This window comes from Otolemur garnettii, unplaced genomic scaffold, assembly GCF_000181295.1.
Source record: "Otolemur garnettii isolate 467f Iridium unplaced genomic scaffold, OtoGar3 scaffold00060, whole genome shotgun sequence".
Classification (NCBI taxonomy): Eukaryota; Metazoa; Chordata; class Mammalia; order Primates; family Galagidae; genus Otolemur; species Otolemur garnettii.
Window position 1 is genome coordinate 3,707,574 of NW_003852455.1, and position 22,686 is coordinate 3,730,259.

At 40.5% G+C, this 22,686-nt stretch overlaps 1 protein-coding gene across 1 annotated transcript in view; it reads left to right on the forward strand.

The window, feature by feature from the left end:
• The window catches only part of ATP13A4 (ATPase 13A4), a 148,279-nt gene extending 131,447 nt beyond the window's left edge, over window positions 1–16,832 (forward strand). Inside the window, exons 26-30 of the mRNA XM_012806907.1 lie at window positions 7,251–7,422; window positions 8,170–8,354; window positions 9,716–9,804; window positions 13,273–13,353; window positions 16,620–16,832. Coding sequence (XP_012662361.1) covers window positions 7,251–7,422; window positions 8,170–8,354; window positions 9,716–9,804; window positions 13,273–13,353; window positions 16,620–16,832 — 740 coding nt within the window. The remainder of the gene's footprint in view (window positions 1–7,250; window positions 7,423–8,169; window positions 8,355–9,715; window positions 9,805–13,272; window positions 13,354–16,619) is intronic.
• Window positions 16,833–22,686: the final 5,854 nt, after the last annotated feature.

The following is a 22,686-nucleotide window of genomic DNA, read 5'->3' on the forward strand; positions in this document are numbered from 1 at the left end:
GCCTCTTGGGATTTAGAACATGGCTTAAACGTAATTTTACCATTATGCTGCTCCCCACCTTATAATGAGTATACGAACATATGAATTGTCTCTTCGAATTCCTTGTAATGGGAAAAAATTTTTTAATGTATGGCTTTATTATTATTTTTTTCAGAGCTGTTTTGGGTTCACAGCAAAATTGAGATTTCCTGTGACCCCTTCTCCCTCCCCTAGATTACCCATTATCAACATTCCCCATCAGAGTAGTACTTTGTTATAAATGATAAGCCTACACGGACACGTCATGGTCACTCAAAGCCTGTAGTTTATATTAGGGCTCTTTCTTGGTCTTAGATAGTTCACGGGGTTGGCATGTATGTAACAAGAGGTGTCCACCATCATGGTAAGCCACATTCTCACTCCCCTTCCCTCTGAGTCATCCTCTCACCTTCCCTAGAGCACTTGACAACCAGTGCTATTTTTTTTACTTTTTTCGTAGTTTTACCTTTTCTGGAATGTCATATAGATGGAACTGTATAGTTTCTATACTTTTCAGATTGGGTTTTTAAATTTAGTAATATATATTTAAGGTTCCCCGCTGTCTTTTCTTAGCTTTTAGCTCATTTCTTTTTAGCATTGAGTAATACTCCATTGTCTGTATGTATGTGTATCACAGCTGATTTATTCATTCACCAACTGAGGGCTATCTGGCTATTTCCAAGTCTGGGGAATTATGAATAAGCTACTGTTAGACATCCATGAGCAGGTTTTTGTGTGGACATACGTTTCCATCTTTACTCTATAAATACCAAGGAGCATGATATCTAGATCATATAGTAAGGGTAAGTTTAAGGGGTTTTTTGTTTTATTTCTTTATTCATTCATTCATTCATTCTTATTTTGGGTTAGTATGAGGGTACATATGATTAGGTTACATTATTTGTGTTTATAAGATAAAGTCCACAGTCTGAGATGTAGTTGCTTCCTTTACCCAGAAAGAGTGCCATATACCCCTACACTGCACCTGATGGGGGGAAACTTACCGAGAACTTCCCACCCCACCCCCCTGCTTCTTGGTTTTAATTGTGTTTTTCTTGTGTTTGGGCCTATAGTTGTTAATCTACTAATTTCAGATTATAACTGAGTACCTGGGATGCTTGCTTTTCCATTCTTTACTTAGGAGAAGAATGTGCTTCAAAACCATCTGGGTGAATACAAAAGATACAAAATCTCTGTCTTTTTTGTGGCTGAATAGTATTCCATGGTATTCATACACCATAATTTATTGATCTATTTAAGGGTTGATGGGCACTTGCATTGTTTATGCATCTTTGAAATTGTGAATTGAGCTTCTATAAACATTTCAATGTAAACATCTTTACAGTAAAATGATTTTTTTCTTTCTGTGTAGATACCTAGTAATGGGATTGTGGGATTGAATGAGAGGTCTACTTTCAGTTCTTTGAAGATTCTCCATACTTAGTTGTTGGGGACCAGTCCCAAACTACACTGTAAGTTCTTTCCCAGTGACTGGTGGAGAAGAGAGAATGAAGGACTCTTGACTCTTCATTTAAAGAGTCAAGATACAAGTAGAAAGTTTTTTTTTCTTAATTAAATCATAGCTGTGTACAGTGTACATTAATGTAATCATAGGGTACAATGTGCTAGTTTTATATACAATTTGAAATATTTTCATCAAACTGGTTAACATAGCCTTCATGGGCGGAAGAAGAAAGTTTTTTAAAAAGCTGGGCCAGGAGCCTTTCCCCCTCCAAAGGTGAGGATGGGAAAAAAGCCCCTAATTCTGGGCTAGCTCTGTTTTCATTACACACATCACTGTTTTATTTATTTATTTTTTAAATTTTTTTGTTAAATCATAACTGCATACATTGATGCCTGTATGGGGTTCAGTGTACTGATCTGATATACAATGTGAAATGCTTACATTGTACTGATGAATACAACCAATCACAATTATATTCTTTTCTTAATAGTTTTGAAATGTACCATTGCACATTGTGCACATGTAATGAAGTCCCCCAAATCCCCTCCTCCTCCCACATATCACTGTTTTGATCATCAAACGGGGGAAAGGATAAACCTTTACATCATGGTTCTCACAGGGCCTGCATTTTCTAATGAAACTATTTCTCTAAGTAACTTCCTTAACTAGACTGATTAACTCTTACTATTACTACTCTAAGTTATTTGTAACAACACAAACGGAGCATGGAACAGGGAACATAGTCCAGAAGCAGGATGTCAAAGCAGACCCCAATCAGACCATGCACACAAATCTCAAGAATGGCAAATAAACCCCTGGGAAGACTTGTGGGCAGATGAGCTGGTGCTGCTGCCAATACTGAGAAAACAGAAGGAGGCATTTTCCTCCTTATCTCGCTGAGAAAACTTTTCTCTCTTAATGAGGTTTATGTGCCCGCCCTGTCTCCAGCACATTCAGCACTCCCTCACTATATTCCTAGCTTCCCAAATGCACTACTCTCCCTGAGGGGGCAGGGAACCTTGTCTCTCAGTGCTCAGTGACCTCTGAGCCAAGTTGCACTGGGGAAGGGGTGAAGCTCTGGCAAGACGGTTTCTCTGTTTGAAAATGTCAGGCTTCAGGCTGGTGCTCTTTGCAACAGGGTTGAGATTCTTGGTATTGCTTCTGCAGTCTGAATGCACACGTTTTCTCTGATACACTTCTTTCCTGCCTCTGTTCCCTTTTGCCCATCATCTGCAATCATTTTCTTAATTCAATTCCTGACCTACTTATAATAAACAATTGAAAATTTGTTTTAAGTTTATTAAATCATTATTTCTAGCAACGCAAGCACATTGAGAATGACTCTTCCCTTAAGTACCCACAGGTCCACCTGCACTTAGCTCCAAAAAGACCATACTAGTTTGCAATCCCACTAATGGTACAGAAGGGTATCCCTCTCGTCACACTCATGCCAGCATCTATAGCTTTGGGACTTGGTGCTGTGGGCTATTCTCACTGGCATTACGAGATCTCAAAGTGGTTTTGATTTGCATTTCTCTGAGGTTCAGGGATGATGAGCAGAGTATGTTTACTTTTGTAAGAAACCAGTAACCTGGCTTTCAAAGTGGCTATTCTATTTCACATGCCCATCAGCAGCAATTTAGAGTTCCTGTTGCTCCATATCCTCATCAACATTTGGTGTTGTCAGTGTTCTTGAGTTTGGACATTTTAATAGGTGTCTAGTGGTCTTATTTATGTTTTTACTCCTATCTCCTCAAGGATTTTGTTCCTGTAGTAATCTCTTTCTCTATTATTGTCAACTTTTCCTTGGTCTATGGGGTCATTTCCCCAGCATGTAAGTATTTTTGCATATCTTCTTCCTATTAAAAAATTCTCCTTGACGCCAAATCCACCATGAGTTGCTGCATGCTTTGTTCTCAAACTTCCCAAACAGTATGCCCACTTTGTCCTTTTCATGTCTCTAATTCTATTGCCATTCCATATCCATCAGCTAGATTCTAATGTCTAAGAGCATGGTTTTGAATTCTGCACCTATACTGTTGTTTAGTAGGAGGTAGCATTGCTTTTGCAAATGTTTGATAGTTGGCTTCCTCCAAGAAAGTTCGAAATATACAGTATATATGTATACAGAGGGTGCCAAAAATGTTTACACTTTAAAAAATGAAAAACTGTATTAAAATTGTAATACTAAAGTCATATTTAACTTCTGCAATTACAAGAAATAAATGACAAACATTATTTGTATTATTACAATTTGGATATAATTTTTTTCTTTTCTTAAAATATGTATTCATTTTAGGCACCGTGTGTGTGTGTGTGTGTGTGTGTGTGTGTGTGTGTATGTGTATGTGTGTATAGAGAGAGAGAAAGAGAGAGAGAAAAATGAGTTTATACTATAAATAGCCACGCATTGTCGTGGGCACCTATAGTCCCAGCTACTTGGGAGGCTGAGGCAAGAGAATCGCTTAAACTCAAGAGTTGGAAGTTGCTGTGAGCTGTGACAGCACAGCACTCTACAAGGACAACATAGTGAGACTCTGTCTCAAAAAACAAACAAATAAAAAATACTTTACTATAAAGAACTGTATAGTGAGCAATTTGCAAACAATAATAAAATATATGGTACTCTTTATTGCAAATTCTATTTAGCCAATTGATTCTCACAGAATGCTTAAATTGAGTTTTGCCAAACTCTTATGTGCATAATCAATTGATAGTTGCAGCTGATGACTGACTTAGTTCCAATGTGACTGTTTTTTGATATTTTCCTTTAGCTGAATGAGTAAGACAAAAACTAAAAAATAGAGACTTATGTCAAAACTCTAATCATTCATCAGTGAAGTGAGCCACTTAATTTGCTGAATCAGATAGTAGTTCTTGAAGGCTGGAAGAATATTTCCTCAGTTAAAAAGAAAATCCCATTATAACTATCATACACTACTGGTGGGACCACAAACTAGTGCAACGTTTTATCCACAGGAAAAAAAGTCATTGTATAAAAAGGACACCTTCCCTTGAATGTTGTAGCAGCACGATTCACAATCATAAGCATGTGGAAGCAACTCATGTGCCCACTCATACATGAATGGATTAATAACATGTGGTATATGGATACTATGGACTACCGCTCAGTCATAAAAAAATGGCAAGCTATTGTCTTTTTGGATACCCTGGAGGGAACTAGAAATCATTCTTCTAAGTGAAAAATGACAAGGATGGAGACACATGTACTTAATACCAAATTATAACTAATCGATCAACACTTAAGTGAACATATGGAGGTAAATCTCAATGAAAATCAAGCCGGTAGAGGGAGAGAATGGGTAATTCACACCTGTTGGGTAGAGTGCACACTATCTGGGTGAAAAGGCATATTTACATATATAACTTTGACTCAATCTGTACAAAAATGAAGTATATAAACAAAGCATGTTTATCCCCTAACATTCTGAAATAAAAAAGAGTTCTAAAAATGTACATTATAATGGCACAGAGGTGACACATTTTTAAGTTTAATCTTCATTATTAACCTCAAAAACAGATAATACTAAAAGGTAGTAAAATAATTAGGAAGTTATCAGTTTTGAACACTCATTATCTTTTTTAATGCTATCTAATTGCAAATTTATGTCATTTACTTTTAATAATGGCTGTGTTTAATAACGAGCTAGTACATTTAGCAGTAATTGGCTCTTAGGAGCTAATATGAGCCAGGAACAGCCACCACCATCTGGATGTTACTGACACATTACAAAGATGCCCGTGTCTTTGATTGCCTCTTCTATATGCCTTGTCACCTTGCCTTACACTATTTCTTATTATATCTTCTCTTCTTAATTTTAACAGCTATCATACAAATTTATTTTAAAAGGTTGTTCAAAAGCTCAAAGAAAGGAAACATGGCCAAGTGGGGCAATTGCTCTCTACACCGTAACTGCCACCTCCCTGACACTGATCTTGTCAAGGTCCCTCAATACTCTCTCAATACCATTCTCTTTTTTCAAAAGGTTTCTTCTCTTGGCTTATGTGATTCCACACATTCCTAAATACCTACCCTCTAATGAATAGTTTCTTTATCTCTTTTCTGGCTCCTGTTTTTTTACTTAAGCTCTAACTTTTACAGTGTTCAAGTCTTGCTCTTGGATTCTTCTTGTCTTTTCGATCTATATCATCTCCCTGAGTAATCTCAACCTATGCAGTGGGTTTAATGTTATCTATATGTCAATGGATCCCAAATTTGTGCCTCTAGCCTTGATGTCTATGTTCTAGCTCTGAAAATGTAGCTACTCAGCATTTAAGCTTGGATATTTAATAGGATTCAAACTATTTTTGCAAAGACTGTGTTAGTTGTCGTGTGCAGTCCCTGAAGTCTCTGTTCCTTTTGTTCAGCTTGTATTTTGGCAGAGATTCCTCAAAATCTATTAGTTAAAGAAACAAATGAGCAAAAAAACCTCTTCCATCCTTTACAGGTTTCTTATTCAACACTTACCCAGGCTTGCACGGGCTCTAGAGATTATCCAGAGTTAAAAGTTCAGGGTCTTCTCTGCTCTTTTCTGAGCATGCACCTTTCCCTGGACATGTACACACATATCTCTTGCTCCAGGCATAGCATTCAACACCAGTATTTACAGGTGTTTTTGAATGTTCTAATTTCTCAAATAAAATTTCCTTAGCTTTTGCGTCAAGGCTTTAGGTAGTTATTTTATACCTCAACTGTAGTCGTTTGCTCCAGGCAACTGTGATTGTTAGTCTTACAGTGCTTTCCATTGATGTATGCTGTTTTTGTGCCATGAATGTGTTCACCTGCTGAACACTGACACAGAACACACTCATGGCAGAGAAACAGCATACATCGCTGAACAGAACAATCGCATCACAGAGCATAGATGTGAGACCACATCACACCACACCACATCACATCAGGTAGCTCCCAGACAGGTTGAAACAGACACAGTAATTTGTGAATAGAGTCTACTCTGCTCCTGCTGTTACCACAGGGAGCGCAGGCTAGCATCTTCACCATTGCCACTGAACTTAAAAGTCACACAGCAAAGACAAGAAAAATGCCACAAGACTTTTCCTGCCATTTTAAAGTTGCCTTGTTCTAGGTTCAGTGTTCAGTTAGTTGCTGTAAACTTTTTGGTTTTTGGAGTTCTGACACTTTGTTCATTTGTTGATGAGTGAAGTGTTAAGTGGGAGCTCTGGGAACGTGGAGATGCCTGCTTCACCATGTTGCTGATATCACTGTTTACTTGTCATTAACTATTTGAAAGCATTCCTTTCTAATGACTTGTGTAAAAGTATCACAATTTATTATAAATGATGCTGTGATGAACATCTTTCCATATCTCTGATTACTTTTGTAGCTTAGGAGAGATTTCCAGAAATGGAATAACTACATCAAAAGTTATGAGCATTTTAAACTTTTTGGATTTATTTCCAATTGTCCCACAGAGCAGTTGCATCAATTTACATTCCCACAAGTAATATATGAGAGGGTGCATTTTACTACCCCCTTACCTATAATATAATAGTCTTTGAGTCTTTAATAGCCAAATAGTGACATTTTGTTGTCCTGTGTCTGCTCTTTTAAAAATTCCTGATACGATGAATTTGCATCCATTAATTTTGTTTCCTTAGTTTGTGATATATTCCAAATTTGTCCATTTTCTCAGATGTATGGACCAAAGAACTTAAGCTATTCTTCCAATCAAGAATATATTGATTTTTTTCTCTCATAAATATAAAATTTTAATTTATTTTGCAGTGAATCTGAGTGGTGCCTACCCCAAGCTGGTGCCTTTCAGGCCTGCAGGACGGCTGATCTCTCCACCTGTGCTGCTCTCTGTCATCTTCAACATCCTCCTCAGCCTGGCCATGCATATTGTGGGCTTCCTCCTGGTTCAGAGGCAGCCTTGGTATTCCATGGAGATGCACAGGTACAGCTACAGTCTCAATTTCAGCGCTTCTCACTTCTAGTTTCATCAAGCCTCATCTGGTCAATATGATGGGAGGCAAGTGGGTCTTCATCATGCCAAAGGTTTTGGCTTTCTTAAGTCCTGTTGAGAAATAATCCATGCTTGTTTCTTCTCTGTAGCACAGTTGATGTACCATTCATTAGTACTTATCTTTGTCTGCATCATATGATAATGATATGACCATCTTTTATACTTGGGTTAACCATGGATTATAGTCTGCCTGAGAAGCCCCAATTAAGAGCCTAGTTTAAATTAAGTGATGTCTCAGTGATATTATTGATCCAAAACTGTCCATCTTACTTGATCAATTATATGGCTACTCTGTTATAAATTATCAGCGATCTTAAGTCACAGAAGGAAGAATCCTGACTTACTCATCTCTTCGCCCTGTACTATTAATATACACGATGGGCTACACAATTTGTTGAATAAATTACTGGTTGACTCTATCTCTCTATCCACCTATCTGGCATCTATTTATTAGCTATTGTCTATCTATCTCTATTAAAGCATTAGTAAATATGGGTCTATCTGTGCTTGTTTCTTCTTCCTTATATTTTAGTGTATTTTTTTTTTATTAAAGCATACGCAATTATTGAAGGATTGTGTGTCTGCTTTGGACACTCTTTGGTGTGGTGTGTTGTGGAGATAAATGTTCCATAAAGGCCTATTGTCTTACTTCATCAGTTTCCTTGGTTTCCTTTTTAGTGCCTGCACAGTGAAAAATGAAAGCCTCTTAATATATCCAACTGCTCCAGAGAGCAATGGAACTAACAGTGCCTTCACAAGCTTTGAGAACACTACTATATGGTTCTTGGGGACGATCAACTGTATCATTGTGGCTCTTATATTCTCTAAAGGAAAGCCATTTAGACAGCCAACCTATACGAACTGTGAGTAGAATTGCACTGGATCAGAGGTGAAAAGTGATGAGAGAGGACGACAGACATTCTCTAGTCACTAAGGGAGCAGCTACTGAGTCGGTTGTCATGTCAGGGCTCCTGACTTTCACTCCAGGGCTCTGTAAAACACACTGGGCAGCCTCCTGTTGATGGGTCCTGTGGACCTTCCTTCAAGGCTACATTAAATATGAGGGTTTCTTCCTCCTTCTTTTCCTTTCCCCAGAAGTTTGTCTCTAGGTATCCTTTCTTGGGATCACTTTAAATTGGGAAGACCCACATATTTCTCTATTTGTCAGTACTTGTCAGGATTTATCCTGAGAGAGTAGAAATGTGACAACACTCAGTTAGAGCCTGCTTCTGCCATGATGGCATTGTGTGGTGGCAGGCTGGGAGCGGGTCCAGCCTGGAGGAACCTGACTACAGAGGATTGTGCAGGCTCTTGGCCAAAGTACAATTTGGGGTGAGGAAGTGTGTCCTATTTTTCTCTTGAAAGAGAAGGTCTCATTCTGTTACGCAAGTTGGAGTGTAGCGGCATGATCATAGCTCACTGTAATCTTGAACTCCTGAGCTAAAGTGATCTTCTTGCCTCAGCATCCTGAATAGCTGGGATCAGGTGTGAACTACCATGCCTAGCTAATTTTAAAAGGGATTTTGTTTGTTTATTTATTTATTTGTTATCTAGTTTGTTTCTAGAGCTCACTGTATTGCCCAGGCTGATCTCAAACTACCAACCTCAAGTGATCTTTTTGCTTCACCCTCCCAAAGTACTAGTATGGCAGACATGAGCCATCATGCCCAGCCTGGGACATTTATACCATCATTATCCCTCTAATTGGGAGAATTCAGAAGCACGAATTGAAGCATCAAATATCTTCATACAAATTTGTTTATTCAGAGAAAATTATTTTGCTCTACTTCTTGGGATAAGGAAAAAGCCAAATGCTGACCTCCACATGACTGCAATTTTAAAATTTGTTTATTTACAGCCTTTGTTTTTGCCAGAAAAGGATATCAGACAAATGAGTTGCATTAAGGAGGGTCAGATAGTTGGATGTTTTCAAGATGTTTATTGAAAATGTATTTTATCATTGATTCTCTCTCTCTATATATACCAATTTTAACTAAAACTTATAACATGCATTTGAAATTTTCTGCTTGCCTCAAAAGCATACATAGAAATTGTAGAGGTGAGACCCATTGCGCAGAAATGAGTACTTTCCATCTATTTTTGCTGTGTTTGGATATAGAAATCAAGTAAACTAAATCAGTGTTACTCTAGATTATATTTGCTAATAAATGTGACATTTTGTATTCTGATTTCTCAAAATGACATTCATTTTCTTATTCCCCAGATGTATTTGTCCTTCTGCTGATCGTACAGCTGGGTGTGTGTCTATTCATTCTATTTGCTGATATACCAGACTTATATAGGCGTTTTGATGTAAGTCTCATCTCTGGAATATGGTGATGGTTTATGGTTATAAAATACCCTACCTTCAAAAAGCAGGTCACAGTTGTAATTGACATACATTCTTGACACCAATTATTCTTTTGGGATGGTAGAGTTAAAAAGAATGCTGAATTTATCCATATTTTTTATTTAAGATGGTCAGAAAATTCCATCTGGTTTTAATTTCCTGAGATTAAAGAAAGCCTTTGAAAAATATTAAATATTTTTCTTGTAAAAGATCCCACGTAAGATTGAAAAATCTATTTGAACATGTTTTCTTTCAAATATGAGAGCTTTTCTCCCTAAATGTTTTGAAGCTATTTAATATAGTTTTGCCTATAATACTTTTTTCATTAATTCTAAGATCTTTATTTACATGTATTTACTGCTTTAAAAACATGTTTTTCTGGATGTTCATACTTAACGTTAGCAAACTTTGCTTTCAAAGAACCATACTGTACCTTGTGAACTCTCCTATATTTTGTAATATTGAGACAGAGTTGAAAACCTACAAGATACCAGAATTTTACATATTCAAGAAAGGGAAAAACATATTTTTATTTATTTTTAATTTTTAAATTTCAAATTAATAAGAGGGTACAAACGTTTAGTTTACATTGTTTTCATGTCTACGGTAAAGCTCAAGTTGTAGTTGAGCCCTTCACCCAGGGGCCATGCTGAGCACCCTCACATTGTGCACATTAGGGAGTAGAAAAACATATTTTGATTCTTCCAACTGATCTTATTTTTGGATTAAAATTTAATCATTATTAAATGTTCTGTAGGCTAATAAATGAAAGACATAGAGATGATTGAAAAACCTGAGTTTTTCAACTTAGTGCTTTGTGCATCTTCTTGCCTCTTCATCTCAGAGATGACTTGCGTGAGGTGCAAGATTCTATCTCATTCATTCTTATTGTATGGGTGCCTTGCACAGTGAATAGCAAAGAAAAAAAAAAGAGAAAGAATGACCGGCTGACATTTTATATCTACGCATAGAGAGAGATGACCACTTCGAGCACACAGTGTATTCTAAACCAGCCATCCCTTCATGAACCTACAGATACTAACTTGTATCTATATTAGGTTTTCAAGTTTTTGCAATTATTGTTGTTAGCAGTGTAATGACTATTGTTGTTAAGTGTCTTCATGAATTAGGTTAAGTACCATGGAGGTAGTCTTTGCCCTCTAGTCTTCTAAGTGGGTTAACATTTCTTAATCTTGCAGCAGTTAAGGTTAAGACACGTTGGCTTTGGTCACGCTTTGAGGCTGGGTCCTCCACTATAACAAAATAGGAACACGTTTACTTTGGAGAGAACTTATATGAAGTCATTGTCAGCATGACTACAGAGGATTTCACAAAGAATGATTGTTCACTTTAAAAATAATTATTTTTCTTATTACATAAAAATACGTGTTCAGTTTAGAAAATGCAGGCTGTGCAGGGCAAGGAAAATTATAACATTACTCACTGTATGCTTCCCTCTTTGAAAATTCATATGTTAGAACTGTGCATTGAGTGATTTATAAATTTTATTTTCTTTTAAATGGAATCATGCTGTTTTGCAACCTAGATTCTGCCCACTTAAAAAAATATGTAAATTATTTTAATAGGGAATACATTCCTTCAGTTTAAAATTCAAAAGCTATAAAAAGTTATTTAGTGAAAATCTCCCCCCCATCTTAGTTACCTAGTCACCAATTTCTCCTTTCTGGAGGCAAAAGATGATACCAATTTATTTTACATACTTTGGGATGCATTTTGTATGTATGTACGAGAATATATGTACAGGCATAAGCATATCGATGTGTCCTTCTCCCATGCTTTTACACAAGTAGTATGTTTGTTCAGGACTTCTGAGGTGTCAAGGGGGGGTGAGTTGTGCCAGGGATTCATTGCAGGAAACTTCTAGGCAGAGGAAGGAGTAGGAAGACAGCAGAGGTGAGGAGGGGCCTCACATGGTGCTGTGGGTCGGACCCCTATGGAGAGAGAGGGAAGAAAGAGGAACTGGATGAGTGACATCCCATGCAGTGCAGTTCTAAGAAATCAAGTCACAGTTGCCCCTCAGGAGTGAGAGTCTCACAGTAATGAGTCTGATTAGAATCCATGCTGTCCTCACTCACTGGCCATAAGCAGCCCATGAAGTCCAGCTTTAGGGTGGACATGACAGTGGATTCTGAGCATGGCCATTGGGGCATCCGTCATTTACCCTCCCAGCAGGAGATCTGAATGGGAGATTGTCATGGCTGCTACACCCACACACACGCTCCTGCACCTGCTTCTTTGATGCAACAGCATAGTTGGTAATTGTTCCATATTGGTATATAAATTTGCCTTATTCTTCTTAATGCTAACATATTATTTCATTATATATAAATGCATATTATGTATGTTATATATAACATATTTTATATGTAACCCCCATTGATAGACATTTATTTCCAATGTTTTCCTATTACAAACATAGCTACAATAAAATAACTTTGTACATATATCATTTTAGTCCTGTATAAATTCCTACAAGTACATGTGAGCTGTTCATTTTGAGAGTATTATCTTCCATAGAGTCATATTAGTTTTTACTCCTACCAAGATAAGACACAACGTACAAAGTGGTGCTAGGCACAGTAGGGTATCCTCCCCTTTTTTCATTCATTCATTCATTCATCCATCCATCCATTGATTAGTGCATTTAATGTACGTGTATATCAGGCACTGTGCCTAGGAAGGGTTGGAGAAGACACAGAGGAAAGTGGGGAAAGGGACAGGTAATGACAAGCTTGATTCCAGCCCCACTTGCTTCTTTGACAAACACTCTTGTGAGACACAGTCTACGCGGCTGCACTCACACTCCTGATGGTGAAGCTCTGACCCCTGCTAAGAAACAAGGTTCATTTGCGGAGAGACATGGTACAAGAAAGAAAAGGGTGACAAAAGGGTGACATTGTCAAATGTGGAGGCTTGATACGTACACTATCAGAGCCTCCTGGAGACAAAGCCACATGGCTGTATTCACTCTTAAAAACAAAACAAAAGCTATCAACCAGAAAATGATTTTACTATTTTTTATTGCAAAGCAACAGAAGTTATTATAGGAAATTTAGAAATTATAGAGCAACAAAAACCAAGGAAAGAAACAGAAGAAAAAAGCAATAATCATAACCCCCAAATCACTGAGATCATTGAGTATAACCTTCCCACACTTTTTCTGTACATATGTACATAGAAATTCTTTATACATGAGGGTTGTCTGGCAGGTATCCAACCAGTACTTGGCCGGATACTTTCCAGACATCCTTGTGTATGCATAAATGTAATATAAGCATGCATATATGTATATTATGTGTGTATCTTACATATGAGATTTGTGACCCATGAAAATGTGTACTGTGAACATGCAAGCATTTTTCTGGCATGCATTTGTCTTCAGACTAATTCACTCTGTCATCTCCCACCAGCTGGTCTGCACTCCTGTCCTGTGGCGGGTCTACATCATTGTCATGCTCAGTTTCAATTTCATTGTGTCCCTTATTGTGGAGGTAAGTGCTCCCAGGCTGCTGATAATTGTATTGGAGTTTTGGTGGGGAAGTTCTTTGGGAGTTTGAAAACAGATTTAGCTGACAAGGGCTCAGCAGTGGGGGCTCCTTCCTTTGCGATGTGAGCAGTGATGCCTCTCCCTCTGAGTCACAAGGCATTAGTTTTCCCACCTGTAAAGTGTGGCTGGAGAATGGAATTATGATCTCTACATTCCTCCTCATTTCTAAAGTTTCCAAATGAAGACCCAACACAATTTTTGTTTTTAAATTGAGATATGCTTCACACACCATAAAATGCACCTTAAGTACACAATTCAGAGTTTAAAGCAGATACACTGAGCTGCGCCTCCATCAACTCTACCACACTGCAGAATTGTCATCACCCCAAGGAAAGCCTGTGCCCACCTGCAGTCACGCCTCATTGCATCTCCCCATCCCCCCCTGTAGCCACTAACGTGCTCTCTGTCTCTGTGGGTTCCCCAGCCTCTTTTGTGTCTTGCGTCTTTCACTTAACAACTTGTGTCATTTTCACTTTACAGATGGGAAACGGGATCTCCAGCGCGCTTTCTGGCTTTTACTCTTCAGCTCCCTCTCGCTCCACCCCCTCTGTCTCTACGTGGTTCACTCTCTCTTCCTTCATCACTGCTCAGGTTGGTCTCACCCTCTGGAGCTCAAATGATCCTCCTGTTTCAGCCTCCCAAAGTGTGAGGACTACAGGTGTGAGCCACGTGCCCAGCCCTGTTTCTTACTTCATATCAATCATTCAGTCATTCCTTCATTCTTTCATTTTCTCCACAAGTATTGGACCATGTGCCATGTGCCAGGGCCTATCCCAGGGCATAAGGATGACAGAGGGTAGAGCTCACATTCTACATGGAGACAGGGACAAGTGCTATAGTCATCGGTGTGTACACTTCTTCCACCTGCCATTAAACTGTGCTGCTCACAAGAGCTCCTCTTAGTACCTACAGAACCTAGAGTCCGGCTATATTCTAGTAGAAGCTGGGTAAAGGGTCATTCATTTATTAAATGTGAGAAGAGACTCTGCTTAATCCCAGCAGGTGGAGAAGGTAACCTGATGCTCATGAAAAATAAGTTTCTCCTTTGTTTCTTTGGGTTGGGTGAGATGTTTAGTGTGGGTTCCCAGCAGCTTCTAAATTGAAAACTAATATTGAAGGACACCGGTTCCCACCCCCAGGCTGCTAACTGCAGTCTCCAGCTGCTTTCCTGGCTGTTCCCCTTTTCCTGTTATTGGAAGGTACTCAGGGACAAACAAGATAGTTGTAAGGAAAGAGTGTGGACACTGAGATTTCCTCCCTCCCACGGTGGGCTTGGCAGAGCAGGGAAAGATGCCGGACCATCGTGAACACAGCAAGGTGTTTTCTCTCGGGTGTCTCTAGGTATCATATGCATTACAAGGAACTGAGCATTGGTTAGGTTCAAGTTTGTGTTTCTTGGCCCTTGGTTCCCAGGGCCAAAAAATGGGTTCCAAGTTGACAACAGATCACACACAGATGAACACTGGAAACTCACACAAGCAGCATTTATTGCCAAGTGAAAGGAAGTCTCACAAACTGGACAGAGCAGGCCGCCGAGACGGGATGGTATGTTCCTGTGAGTGGGGACGACCCTGTCAAATACCAGTTTTGTTCTTTTATTATGGGTGTGGGGGTTGCAGCTTTGGATTGGCCACCACTCCCTGGGTCACAGTTTTTAATCATCCTTTGTGAAAACCCACTGGGGGGAGTGGCTGTGAAACCACAGTGCCACAATGCAGCCAGGTCATAAGGTTACACTTGGGCACTTTTCCCTACCACTGGCTATGTTTTGTGCAGGGGAAAGTCACAGCTTTCCATTGTTGTGTTTAATCACCCCTTTCCTTATTGTCTGAGCCTCTTGAGGCATTCATTTAATCTTGTTCAATCAACCGTTGCAGGCTGGGGAGAACTCTGCAACTTACCCCCTTTTTGCTAACTGCACCCTAACAGTTTCCTTACACCGGCTGTGCTAACCACATACTGCCTGGCCAGCCTGCCACACAGATGGTCCAGAGAGTTTTTTGGGGGAACAGGCATGGGAATGTCTGTCCTTCTTTTGCACAATTGTGAATACTGCTTTGTCTGCTGAGATCTAACCCAGCCTCTCACCCTGATCTTAGAGCAGCCCAGAAAACACACAGCCTTGAATGAGACCTTGTCCTTCCTATGCTGATTCTCATGGGCTCACTGCTTGCCGAGAGGCATGGGAGCTAAGGTGGATAGCTTTAATAGCCAATTATTTTTATTACTTGTGAGTTTGTATATATAGATGTTTAATGTATGAACTATTTGAAGAGCCAGACAGAAGAACTCATGGGTGAATTTGTTTCAAGGAATGGAATATCATCAAGGCTTTTTGTTTCTAGTTCTGCGTTTTACATACAGTGCACATCAGTAGGACAGATCACTTCTCAGTGTTTCAGTTTATCCTTCCAAAGCAGCGAAAAGCAAGGGGTGCAGGCCATCAGTCTTCCAGAACTGCAAAAACTCAGGGCAAGGCAGAGTCCGCAAGTTTCTCTCCCTTCTGTCTCTCTCTTTCTCTCTCTGTCCCTCCCCCTTTCCTACCCTCTCCCTCTGTTATTTCACTTGTTAGACTTTAAACTTTTACTGGATCCCAATGCCTCACTCCAGCTGTAAGGAGAACCATTGTTCCCTTGTTGATGCTGGAGGAAAGTAGAAGAGCAGGTCCGGCAGGTGAGCCCAGAGCCTGACGGCTGTGTGGGGTTTTGAGCAGCCTGCCAGCTGGTGGGTTGATCGGCTTTCAGAGGAACAATGCAGTCGAGCTGCTTTCTGTTCTTTCCCTGGGCAATGGGCCACAGAGATCAAAGATGAGTAGATTTTAGGGACTACTCTTCTTTGACAAAATTCCTCATAGAATCCTACCCAATTAACTCATTCAGTTTAGCAAAGTTATTGCTGATGTACCAAAATATATACCAAAGTACCAAAAGTACATACAGAAAATAGTACAAATACCCAAATCATTAATTCCACGGGACAGTTTGGCTCCTCATATTTTTCTGTTTCTTTCATGATACCTTCTATGATAGTCAACATTTGTGACTAAATGTGATGGAAACGCACTTTGTGAAACCCTCTGAGATCTGTCCAAAGCTCAAGTTCTTGGTCTGGATGGATTTTGGCAGCTGTTGCAGTGGTGCATTATTGCGTGGAGGGGGAACTCTCAAAATGTGGGACTTCTGATTTTAAAATGTGACTCTTATTTTTCAGGAGGCCATTATTGAAAACCGGGCCCTGTGGATGATAATCAAAAGGTGTTGTGGCTACCATTCAAAAAGCCAGTATCGGATATGGCAGAGGGACCTGGCAAATGACCCCAGCTGGCCACCTATAAACCAGACCTCCTACTCTGACATGCCAGGGTGTGGCAGTGGAGTGTCATACAGCAATCCCGTATTTGAGAGCAATGAAGAACAACTTTAAGGGAAATGTGAGGCCCACAGTGATGTCACAGAGAAACAAAAACAAAAGGGACCAGTTTCAGCGCTTTTGAAAAAAGATGCTTGTAAGATCAGTCCGAGTTCGGGGGATACCTATCAAATCATGGGAACAAATTAAGTTTATTTGATAAAATGCTTTTTCCAGAGAAGAACATTGTCCCAGGAGAGTGACTTTGTCTTGGCTTCTGAAAATATTGGAGCTGTTCGGTACAGCGGGAACAGGCCAAGGACTGCCAGGAACCAAGAGAACAGCAGGCTAAGGAGAGAACGTGTCATCTTTCTTCTTAGGACAATAACTTTCCTTTCCTTTTTTTTTTTTAAATGAGGTGAAGGGAAATAATGCTATAATACAGAGTTAGAACGTGTTAAAGCTAATTTTTGAATTCTTACTTTATTGATGGAAAAACTAATGCGTGGGAACCATCACCCTCCTCGTCACTGTCTGACTTCCTTTCCTTTGCAGTACTTTTCAGAAGTATGGCTTTCCCCTCTACTTCTGGTCTTCCTTGGTGTGTTATTAAGGATGAGCTCAGCCTAGGATACAATAACAAACAATCCCCAAATTTTGGTACCTTAACACACAAGAGCTTCTTTCATGGTCCAGGTGACTCTCTGGAACAGCTGTCCTGAGCGTGCTGATTGCTTCAATCTGATGGCTCCGCCAACTCGATGGAGAGACTCATGTTTACTGTGATGGGGAAGGAAGAGGCTGACATGTGCTTTTCTCTGCCTCACCCCCCAGATGGCACGCATTGCTTTCCCCGCTCGGCTCTCATCAGCCAGGGGGTTGGCCAAGGAGTTGGAAGTAAACTCTTTTGTGTCTAGAGCTGCTTCATGGGCTTATAACCTGTAACTACACGGGGCTCCATACTTGGTTTAATGCTCTGCTAGTTCCATCTTAAAATTCTTAATTTTTGAAGAAGATTCCCCCTTTTTGTTTTATACTGGGCTGCACAGATGATGTGGGTTGGCCTGGATTGTTTTCATAGGAAGGAAAGAAAAGTGACAGATCAAAGAGCACTACCACTACCCACTGCACCTGCTTCTCAGCCTACAAATTTCTTGTATGTTTTAGGGACGTCTGTCAGGCCCAAATCCAGGACCCTTTACTCCTCTGCTCTGTTATCTTTGAGAAACATCCATCTTGTGCTATGCTGCTATATGTCATTGTGTGAGTCCCTGCACAACACCTATTCATTTTTTTTTTTAAGTTTGAGGTTTTAGATTCCAGAAAACTCAAAATTTCTCTTATCTGATTGCTATTACCATTTAGCTATGTTGGATTCATCCAGCATAGAAAACAGCTGGACTTCTTTTAGCTCAGGAGACAAAAGAAATCCCTTCTTTTAACTCAGGAAACAAAATTCTGTTTTCCTGAATTCTAGGAAAACACCTACATGTACAATTATTCTAAAGCAAAAGCAAAATTTTCATTTTGAGCATAGAATTTTAAGTGAATATTGTGGGCAGTGGGTGAGTGTCCTGGCCTGGGCCGGCTCTGCTGCTTGGCCATATAGCTCCTGCAACCTTCCTTTCCACGACTGGGCTCATGAGCGTGGTTGGCAGCTGTGTGACTGAAGCTGATTCTGAGAACCTGGTGTCTCTTAGTCACTAGGATGCCTTGTTGCTTCTGGTTTTAAAACAGAGCATGAAGATATTTCAGTGTTTCAAGGCTGCACAATTATTTTTTTCTTTGGTACAGAAACAAATGTTTCCTTTTACAAAGTCTGACTCAGCAGTGAAATGGCAGCTCAGAATGGCCCTTGCTAAAACTCATCATTTTTCTCATTTCCTAAAAGTGTGGGGTTATGGGCAGGGACAAGCTGGAGATGGTCTGCAACCTACTCGGGAGCGAGGTTAGCGTGCACAGTTCATACTCACACAAGCCCCTCTCCGACTGCTTTCACTTCCACTAACTCACTTGAATCACACAGTTCTCTTGTTATTAGACAAGGGATGAGAAAACCCTACCACACAGATGAGAAAACTGAGATTCAGGATGGCAAGAGCACATCCAAGCCTCAAAGGTGGATCTTCTGAGCAAACCTTATGTTGCTTCCAAACACTTTCTAATTACAGAGCTCTAGTGGGGCAGTGTCTTGGGTGTGTTCTCATGATCACAGTCAAGAAGAGTGCTAGGTGGAAGGAGGCAACCTTCCTTTGCTAATTCCAGAGCTTCTGTCCAAATAGATGCTTGAATGCCAGGGCTAGAAGTGTGTTAAAAACCAAACTAAACCAAACCAAAAAATGATTGTCTGTTTGTCTTTCTGAGACTGTGAGTTAGTCTTGCCTTGGCCCTTTGTGATTCTGTCCTCAGCAATTTCCAAATGACTGGCAGAAAACAGATCAATGGCTCTGGCTCCCCACTAGCCACACAGCCCTAAAATCTTTACCAAAAGGGACCCATTTTGGAGACTGTTTTCCTGGGACTAACTACATCTTAGAAGCAGTAATTGAAGGAAAGAAGAGCTTAGCTGAGAACAAAGGAATCAGGGGACTGGGAAGGGTTCTCACAGGGAAATGAGGATCTACATGTGCCAGGTGGCATGAGGAGGGGGAATCAGGACGAGTGAGTGAAGATCACATGGGGATAGCTTCAGCCTAATGTGAAGATCCCTGCCCTGACAGCCAGCCCTGGCGGAGGCAGAAGCTGGTAACCACGTGGTATGCACGCCAGAACACTGGAAATGCCAGTGGCTATTCAAAGACCAACTAGAAAAGGAGTCAAGTATCGGAAGAAACTCAGTTACCTGCAAGCTTCTTTCCAGGCTTGCTATACCCAGTGTCTCAGTCTCATGCTGTAATGTGAACCCTTCACTACTGCTCCCTAACAGAACTGATGTCAGACTGAGGCATGGCCAGGGAGGGCGCCCAGCCCCATGAGGAGCCTCTAGTGCAGATATAAGGACTTGACTGCTCAGCACCTCACCTTGGATGGGGGTTCCTGGGGGAATTAAGAGCCTGGAAAAGAGGAACAGAGTGAAGGGTCATGACTACCAAACTGACAGCTGAGGGAGTACTTTTGACGTGTATTTTCTTAGAGAGAGGTATTTAAAATTTTTGAGTAAAAGAGCTTGGGCATGGGAGAGTCCTTCAAACCCCAGAACAGAGGAACTTACTATCAATACACTCCCCTGACCAAGACCTGGAGGAGAAAAGGACACAGTCACATGATGCAAACCTGTATGTTCAGCCCTGGGTTTTCAGCTCTCACACACAGAGAACTCTCTCTCTGGGCTCCCTCATTAAATATGTAATGATCTGAGAATGGAAACTTGCCCGAGCTATCTGTGTCCTTATGTGCTCCCAGAAGTGTGCATGTACATACTTGCCAGTGTGATTACTGAAAAAAGTGACTATTTATTCAGAGCCTTGTATTTAGTTTATGCTATAATAAATTATTCTGTACAAAAGAGGCAAGTAAAATCTATAATTCTGTTGTTCAAAAATCAATCTCTCTGTTTGTCTGCAGTGGACTGTTTCACTCCGGCTAATAAAATAGTGTGGCCTAATCCAGTAATGTGGAATGAAATCAATACCTCCACAAAGTTCCAGGCATTTACTGACACCACAGATGCCATTATGCTCTGCTTTATCCACCAGGCCTTACAGTTTTCAAAATCCTTTCATACTTACTCTCTCATTCAAGCCTCATAGCAATCTTAGGGGGAAAGAAAGCAGGGCAAGGATTACCATCCTTCTTTTGACAAAGTATAAGACCCTCCAAAAGGCTCAGTAACTTGGTCAAGGATGCAAAGAACTTAGAACCCGACGTGGCCTGTTATTTGCGAGTTCCCTATTGTGCTACTCTCCCATGGGTTGTTTTCCTAAATGAAAGTCTGTGGCACTGAAAAACAAGATGGCAGCCATCCCGTACAATTGCCGTCATAGTTTAATTTCTTCCAGAAAGAGTTTTTAGGTTCTCGTCGAAGTTCTCTTGAACCTGACTGGAAATCACGGAAAAGGTCAACTCCCGCAGCTGAGAGTAAAATCAGAAAGCCAGAGGCCTATGAGCCTATTTCATGTGATCAGATAAAGCTCTGGTTTCTGGCTTTAGTCTCCAGAAGCAGAAACATGTATTTCTGTTTGAACTTTGTTCAGCCCTTGCTTTATATAGCTTTTCAGCTTCCTATGAATTCTCTTTTGGTTTTAAGCTATGCTCACTTCTCTATGCATAAAAATTTGGAAACTGCTGCCTCACACCATTCTAGCTGCCTTTTGGTTTCCATTAGACTGTTCTAATGACCTTCCAAACTTTATCGATAAAATGATTTTCTTCCAAATTGAACATATGTACAAACAACAGCAAAATACAACTGCCCTGGAGTTGTTGAGAGAGGCTTAGGACTGGGCCACCCTCGCCTTCTCAAACACCCCAAGCACGTTCCTTCCTCAGGAAGACTGTGTTCGCTGTTCCCTCTGCTCTGAATGCTCCCACCTAAAATACACAAACAAACAAACAACCCCCCCAAACCCCCCACATGTCCAATTTCTTCTCCTTCCAACTTCACCTAGTCACTTCTTCCGAGAAGCCTTCCCCGATGACTTTATCTAATGCTGTCTTTGCCCTGTTAGCCTGCTTTGTTGCGCTCTGTGTGACACTTGTGCAGCCCGTCGGCTGACTGAGGTTGAAAACATACTGCTTGTTCAAGATCACATACATAGGAAATGGGAGAGCTGAGTCTCGAATCCAGGTCTATTGACTTTGGAAGCAACATTCTTTATATTCTTCACACCTAGCCAGGCTCTGCTATCAGATTAGCTAATCTGTTTAGAAAAGGAAAGTAGGGCATTGCAGGACATTGCCCATGGGTGAAAGAAAAACTCAAAGAATCGTCCGGATTCTCTCAACTCTGTTTCTTTGCTATCTCCTTTCAACTCCCTCTCCTGAGTGTTTCAACTCAGGACAAGTCTGATGAAACACTGACCTGTGATAAAGATGCATGCGTACTTAGTATGGAAACACTCCTGAGTTTGAAGCTGGTTATGATGTGGAGAGGTGTCGTGCACTAGGGGGCACCATTCCTACTGTATTGCAAACCCAGGGTGATGGCTCTGCATGGTTTCACTAAGGCTTTGTGGGTAAGGGAGGGATTTTACTTTTGTAATTCCAAACACATTTATGGAATTCGAGTCCCACTGGTGCCCACTCTGCCCAGTTCCTAAGCCCCTAAACCCTCTGTTGGCAGTGCCTCTCACTCGGGGAGCCTCCTCTCTAAGCCTTTGGTCACCACCTGCCGGATGATAGGAGCCTCTTAATCAGTCTCCTTTGCTGAGGCCTCACTTTTATCTTTCCTTCTCAAGGTTTTTATGAATTCTATTGCCCAGTTCTGACATGTCCTATCATTAAGCGTGAGGAACACTTAATGGTCTTTATTTATCAAATAAAGTGCATCTTGCTTAGTAAAGAATTCAGGCCTTTGCCTTGGCCATGTGAGCCCTCATCTCTGCCTTTTTCCCCTCGTGCACTCTCTATTTAAGCAAACTAAATTTCCCATCACTGCCAGCATTTAGGACTCACTTTCCCCAGTAATATCTTTTCTCATGTGTTCTGTCTTTTGGGACATTAATAAATTCTCACTCTTATCTCTACATATCCAAATCCCACCTATTTCTCAACATCCAATTAGAATGCCACCTGATCTGCCTTGCCAGAAAGCAGCTCTCTTTTCTCTGCCCACCCATCACATGCTCATTCTTTGTGTGGCATGCAGCTTTTTCTTTTTAACCTTGTGTCATGCTCACATAGTGTCTGAACTTCCCTCATGTCCTACTAAATGTTACTTTGACTAGAGAGAACATTCTCTGAGGGCGGGGACCAAGACTGAGTCATCTCA